This window comes from Rhincodon typus, unplaced genomic scaffold (genome assembly GCF_021869965.1).
Source record: "Rhincodon typus isolate 14 unplaced genomic scaffold, sRhiTyp1.1 hic_rhity00002555, whole genome shotgun sequence".
Taxonomy (NCBI): Eukaryota; Metazoa; Chordata; class Chondrichthyes; order Orectolobiformes; family Rhincodontidae; genus Rhincodon; species Rhincodon typus.
This window is the reverse complement of record NW_025968193.1, coordinates 17,741-25,000: the sequence shown is the minus strand read 5'-3', so window position 1 is coordinate 25,000 and position 7,260 is coordinate 17,741. Positions and strand designations below refer to the sequence as shown.

At 39.0% G+C, this 7,260-nt stretch overlaps 1 protein-coding gene across 2 annotated transcripts in view; it reads right to left on the bottom strand.

Moving 5' to 3' along the window:
- Nucleotides 1-1,629: 1,629 nt before the first annotated feature.
- Nucleotides 1,630-7,260, bottom strand: part of LOC125481546 (TELO2-interacting protein 1 homolog) — a 6,514-nt gene continuing 883 nt past the window's right edge. For both annotated transcript variants that reach the window (XM_048593249.1, XM_048593248.1), the window contains exons 2-3: nucleotides 4,487-6,835; nucleotides 1,630-1,925 (exon numbers count right to left, since the gene is read on the bottom strand). In XM_048593249.1, coding sequence (XP_048449206.1) covers nucleotides 1,630-1,925; nucleotides 4,487-6,803 — 2,613 coding nt within the window. In that variant the 5' untranslated portion in view covers nucleotides 6,804-6,835. The remainder of the gene's footprint in view (nucleotides 1,926-4,486; nucleotides 6,836-7,260) is intronic.

Below are 7,260 nucleotides of genomic sequence, written 5' to 3'. Positions count from 1 at the left end.
TGGTAGCATAAGAAAACAAAATTTAACTAAATGGCAAAGAAAAAGAGGTGGGTCGAAGGGCCTATTGCTATGCGGTACGGTTCTATATTCTATTTTGACAAAAAGTCTTCAATGCAACAAGCCTCCTGACTGACAGGACGATGATGCAGATTCAATAGTAGGCTTCTAAAGGAAATCGGGAAAAATATTGAAGGACAAAAATTTGCAAAGAATGGTGCAGTGAGACTAACTGGATTACTCAGTAAAAGAGCTGGTGCTGACTTAATGGCTTGAGTAGCCTCCTTCTGAGGTTGTTAACTCTACGTCTCCACAAGTGAGAAAGCTCACAGGATCAAATATCATTTAGGTATTTAAATGCTATAAAGTGGGTTTCTGATCTAATCAGAAGCTTCATCACTGAATCCCCAATTCTGTCTGAAGTTGTCAGCCTATCAGAGGCTGGCAGCTTGCAATGGTTAGAGAGCATTGCTGGAGGCTGATGTAGAGTTGCACCATTGAGAAGATTAGTGTTTGGTTATTTTTTATTGGGGGTGGGAGGTTACTTGCAAGTTTGTTCAAGGTGGAAAGGAGGGTCAGAAGCAAGGTTGCCTTTTGGGGGCCACTTCCCTGCTTTTTCATTCATGTCCCAAACTGCCCTCAGGTTAGGGAAAATAGGATGACCCACTCAACCCAGAAGGCAGCAACTCTATTTACCATACGCAGAAAACACAGTCTCTTTTCTTGACTGCTGGAAAGGCAGTTAATTTGAGCTGGTAGAGAGTTAAGGCCCTTAAGTGAATGTTAACTGACTACTTATGGACCTTATTGGTGACAGGGAGAGATGGTTACTTATGGATTTCTCACTCACAACCTAATTGCTGTGGTGGCAGGAAGGGGGAAAGAGATTCACTCGAGGACCAACCCACCCAATTATTTTCACTTTTTGCCACCTCCAAGAAGGGAAAAAGAGCATTCATAATCACGAGATATAGCCTTCTGTCCAGATATAGCCATGCTGTCTGAAGACTACATGTCATCAGTAAATCATATAAAGTTTAATATTCAGAATAAACAACATGGATTAGCAGAGGCTATGTTACAATTGACAAACCAATAATTCTACTGCATCCCTTCTCAGCAGTACACAGAATTTCTGGCAAAATAACTGGTTGAAATGGACTGTTACGTGAAGGATAGCTGATTAGGAGGCAGGAAACATAAAACACGAGTAAGTTAATTAGGGGACTGCACAACTCTGATATGGATAATCCTCTCAGTATCGCTGCCAATAATTCACAGTTCAAAAGTTAAAGCATAAAAAGGCTTCAACAAATACGGAAGGTGAAACAGTTGAGAAGCAGACAGCAATGAGATATGTTGAAATGAGAGAAGATTGTAGAAATGCCAGTGAACATATAAAAGGGATTAAAAGGGTTCAATCCAAGTCAGTTGCTCAGTCATTGCACCCAACAGCTAATGGTTGGGTTAATCACAAGATAAGCTTTTTTGAAGAGAGCTGAAATTCTTTACAAGTAAAAACCAAAATTGTAACAACAAAATTATTCAATCTATTGAGAAACGCAATACCATAAAGCTAAATCTTGCAGCATGGTCTTCAGAACATCACGCAGCTATATAGATGTGACTGGATCACAATCTCCTAAGTGCTAGCAGGTAATTGTTCACTGTGCACATATTGAGAATGCTGGCATCTATTGCATTAGAGATAAATGAAATGTCTTGATTATGTGAAAAAGCAATTCTTGCCCAGGAAATACCTGTTTTGTCCAAATCAATATCTTCAACATGCCCTTCAGCCAAATTCTTCTGCCTCTGATATTCCTTCAAAAAGCAATGGATCTCTTCCGCTGTGGTAGCAGATCTACAGGCCTTATTGTGAGCTTTGTCTTCTTTCTGAACACGATGCTTAGGTGGAAACCAGTGAGCTATTTTGTGTCAAAAATGTATAAGTTATTTGTTATGGAATCTCTCATTAATATTTGATTAATTAAAAGGTTTTCACATTCAGCTTTTCCTAAGTTTTGTCCGAGCATTACAATGGTGATGGCTTAAACCTTCAGTTCAACCACCATTTTTGTATTTGACTTGTGGTTTTGCATCATACGCTTTCTGTTGCTTATCTTCCCCATTTACCTGGATTTGGGACTGGCACCAATAAATGCTAGGTTCCCTAAAATAGTAGCTCTGTTAGTTGAAAAGCTTTTACCAGTCAAAATTTGAAAAAAGTCTATTAAATGATGTTTTCAGATGCCACAGTTAAATCAGACCACAAACTATAAATATATGAGAGAAAGTAAGGCAATAGCTATGTAGAGGATTCGCTTCTCTGTTGAATTTCCACCATCATAAAATAATAGTGGCCATTTGTAATGGCAGTAGACTTTTGAGATATATTGGATAACTTCCACAAACTTCGTCTTTTTAAAACATCTGGTTATTTTAATTTAGGGTGAATACTTTTGGTTAGTAGTAATCAAATTATTGGAAATACAAGAAAATAGGCTGTTTGATAGACAGCAAAGAATCACCCAGGCAATTATAACTCTGCCAGTTTCCCATTTGACATGGTCAGACGGTGCATCAAAAGAATGAAGGAGGCAGGCTGCCGTTGGCAGACAGGTCAGAAGTCATGTCACAAATCTTCCATCAAGAGATCCAACAAGAACTGAAAGCTAATTCCACTCCTGATTCTATGGAGCTAGTAACACAGTAGATATGGGGCATTATACCGAGCGGCAGTAGCAGAGGCTTAAAATCCTAGAAGTTTCCCAGAAGTAGGAGAGACAGTGGGGCAGAAGTAATGTCACTAGACTTGTAATCTGGAGACCTAAACTCACGCTAAAGAAGCTGATAGAAATTGAATACAAATTGAAATTGAAAGCTACTCAGTAATGGTGGCCACGACACTATCATCAAGTGTTGTAAAAACTCCTCCTGAAGGGTCACCAGACCCGAAATGTTAACTCTGTTTTCTCCTTCACAGATGCTGCCAGACCTGCTGAGCTTTTCCAGCAACTTTGTTTATGTTGTTGTAAAAACTCCTCCTCCTTACTAATTTCCTTGAAAGAAAGAATTCTGACCCCTTACCTGGTCTGGCTGATGTGCGACTCCAGACCCATTGTAATGTGGTTGACACTTAACTGGCCTCTGAATTGGCCTAGCAAAACACTCAGTTCAAGGGCAATTAGGGATGAGAAACAAATGCTTATTCTGCCAATGATACCCACATTCCATGAAAGAACACAAAAGCTCAAATGTCATTCAAAATGGAAATAAGTCTTACTTATGTAGCATCTTTCAAGGCTTCAGGTTCCCTTTACACCACCAGTTGCAGATCTGCTTTCAGTGCTTAAGCCCAAAGTTCTGAAATTCTCTTCCTGAACCTCCAAACTTACATTCCCTCTCTCTAGGAGTTCTTTAAAATTGATCTTTGACAAAGCTTTTGGACATTTACCCCAACGCCTCATGTTGTTTGGTGTCAAGCTTTGTTTGATAATCAATTGCCCTTTGAAATGCTTTGGGAATTGTACTACTTTAAAAGGTTCAAGTTGTTATTGTTGTACAACTTATTTCTTTACTTGTGCTCCATGCCCTAAACTACAAATCTCAAAATCTTGCTGTTCTTTTTTATTTCATACATCTCAGTTTGTAGAACTGGACAGATTAGTAGACCTATTAGTTATTTCTACCATTAGAATTGTTTAAAATAGTATCAATTATTACATCAGTAATAGCAACAGCAAAAGCTGGAAGCTCACAGATCAGTTAGACTCCAAAAAGAGAAACGGGAGTTTCTGTCATTTACAAGTCCACAGCCTTCATCAGAACTGGAGACTACAAGATAAACCAGTGTTTGATGCATAGGGCTGCAGCTATAAAACTTTGTTTACTGGTGTCTGCGTAGATCTAAAAATTCTATAGACTTTAATGATGGTCATATTCCAACGAGGATTTTAGTTGAGCAAAGTTGAACTCATTATTGCTTGAGGCCAATTCGGTAAGGAGGGATGGCCTTTAAGACACAAATGACATTGCATTTATTTTGTGTTTTTAAACTTTGAAATTTAAGTAAAAGGGTGACCAAATTCATAATCCACTCAACTACCACTTATACATCATTGGATGAGAATGGAGTAATTACTCTCTCTAGCCACAATAATAGATAGTGCCATTTATACTGAATTTTATAGTTTATGTTAGTTTTAAAAGGTAGTATCTTTTGTAAGTCAAATTTGTATCGCAACCTCCGGCGATAAAGATTTTGCTATCAGGCTGGAAATTGGTTTCTTACCTCAAATTGTCCTAATATTTAAATGAAATTGCCATGTTTATTGGAAAAGAAAAAAATCAACTAAATTGTTGGAAACTTTTGTCCTTGCAGCAGAATGTTTAACACCATTCAATCTCAATTATTGGTGATCAGTAATGACAAAAAGTGTGTCACATTCCAATATCAGTAGATATACCTTCATCCACAACAACATACCTAAAGCTGTCATTAGCGAATGGAGGACATTGAAAATCAGCTGAGCCTTTTCATTGTGGTAATGATCAAGGGACAGCAGCACATCCTGAATCACGTCATCAAGCAAAGGCAGCAGACTGGCATCAGAATAGCTAAACATGACACTAATAACACGAGGTGTGTGAGGATTTTGAGTTAATCTTCTCAGGTTGAGGGAAATAGTGTTCACTAGATAGTCAGAATTCAGATTTATCAACTCTTGAAGTGAATCATAGCCACAGGCTTCGCAAAGATCTACTAATGTCCTTGTGGCTGTTTGACTAATAAGCAAAGTTTCAGCTCCAACTTTTTCTATCACTGGGTAAAGAGAAGTCATTAAAAGCTGACGAAATTCCTTATTTAGCACATGAGCAAAATAGCCAATTCCTTCAAGTTGGATGCAGATTTGCCAGATATTACTGTTCATAGTGTGAACAGTTAGACTTTCGCTTGTGTGAAGGCAATCATTGCAGGATCCTTTAGTAAAACCCTGAAATGTTGGTTGGTTTGTATTGAGGCCAGTCTCATGCTCTGATTCGATACTGGTTACCAGATGCCAGTTAGCCCTGCTTGTGTACTCCTCGATAATGGAAGTCACTATTGCCTTGAGATCAGCTGCACTAACTGGGGTTTCTCTTTTATGTAGAACATCCACATCTAACCCTGCAGCCCCCAACAACATTTCATTAATCACTAAAGCAGCCTGTTTCCTGTATACCACTGACTCTTGGTAGAGGTCCATGAAATGATCCACGACCAGATAGAGATTGCCATAGTAACCTAAAACTCTGCAAGTCTGCTGGAGCAGTGCAAATACACTTTCTTCTGTAAAATGCTTGAAGTATTTTTTCTGCATAGAGGGCTTGTCTCCCGTTCTTGAGTGATCCCAGCCAGATAAAAAGCGCATTTGATGCTGCAGATCATCGGCTTCAGCATTCAAACATCTCTCTTCTACAATTCTCACATCAGTGACATCCAGCTCTAGGACTTGCATCAATGCTTTTGAAAGACGGCCAAGGTGAACAGTTGAATTTAATACAACATTCACTTTGGGTCCTAATAACTTTAAGTAGCCAAGTAATAAACCCAAGGATTTCAATTTACTCTGGTCATCCAGAGTTCTCATAAGTCTTGGAAGAGCGGTTGTGAGTGCATGCAAGTTTTCGGAGAGCACGTCTGTAAAATCTTTGTTCTCGCATATCATACACAGCTCAGTGACATTTCTCAAAACTTGACTGCATCTGGTATGTACCTCTGGTCTCTCATCACCCAGGAGGCCCACCAGAACTTCCAGCAAATAGCCAATGGATTGTTTCAGGGATTTGTTACAGTAAGACAGCAAATGGTAGACTAGTTCAATCAATTCCAACCTTACTTTCCAATGTGGGTTGCCAGCTGCACAGCTGCAGAGTTTTCGTAACAATATGTCTAGTTTGTTTGCAGTGTTTTTCACCCATTCTGGTTTCCTGCAGATTACAAGCTCAGCAAGCTTACTGCCCTCCGCAAACAACGTTTTCTTGTCATGATGTTTCTTGGATACTTGGTCACTGGCCATGACCAAGCCCACCAGCTTATACCAAACCTTGATAGCATAGGATGTTACTAAGTGACCCTGTTTAACATCTCCAGAAATTATGCGTGACATTGCTAAAGTGATTCCTGGCAAAAATGATGCAAATGCATCTCCAACTTGCATATGATCACTGTTGTCAAAAGAACAGTGCATATCTGGGCAATCACACTGTAATATCAAGACGAGCAAACACTTCAGGGCAAGGATTTGAAGCTGTCTTGATTTTTCATGTTCGGCTATGTCTAAAAGCAGAGAAATAATAAATCCTTGTGTAGGAAGCATATGTGGCTGGTACAGGCATAGCAAAATGTCACCATATGCTGAATGAAGCAGGGCAATGAAACCTTGGACAACAGCCATTTTAAGCTCCTCTGAGGTAATGGCCAGCTTTCCATGGTTTCCCGGTGAGGACAAGCAAAGAGAAAGTTCAGAGAAGATGTCACAAAGTTGTTGCTGATTCTGCACACACGTTCTAGAAATTATAAAATGAATGCACTCCACTACACTTTGGACAAATCTTTCTTGCTTCAGTCCAGGTGTCCTCAATGAAAATCTAAGTGGAAACAAGACATACTCCTGCAATTCCTGTAATGCAGCATCTCCGACTTTCTGCAGCTGGGACTGAAGGCACTGTACATTGCTGACAGTTTGTTCCTTTGTTATCTTAACACAAATTGGACGCAAGGCACTAAAAGCTTCTTTTGGGGTATGAAAGATGGCCATCATCAACTGACTACTGCATTTATTGCTTTATCATCCTGTAAAACAGAAACAGAATTTTATGTTCAATTTGCTGAACCTTTCACAAACACACATTCATTTAAAAAATAATCAATATTATTAAACAGCAGATAGCGATGCTATTTAGATGAAGTGACAAGATGTACTGAATGGCTAATCATGTTGTTAATGGAATAATGTGTACATAACTGTTACAATAACTGCTGTAGCCTAAAATCAGTAAAATTCTAATGAAGACAGCCACAATATTATGAAGATAGCCACAATATTACAGGATGAGCAAACATCTTAGTTCTGATTAAGTGTGGTGTAGCTGTACAGAAAGTGAATATATTGAACACAGTCCACAGAACTTAAATAATTAATAATTAGTTGGCATGAATCCAGACTCCTCACTCTATTGCATACCATAGGTGTGGATCCAGACTCCTCACTCTATTGC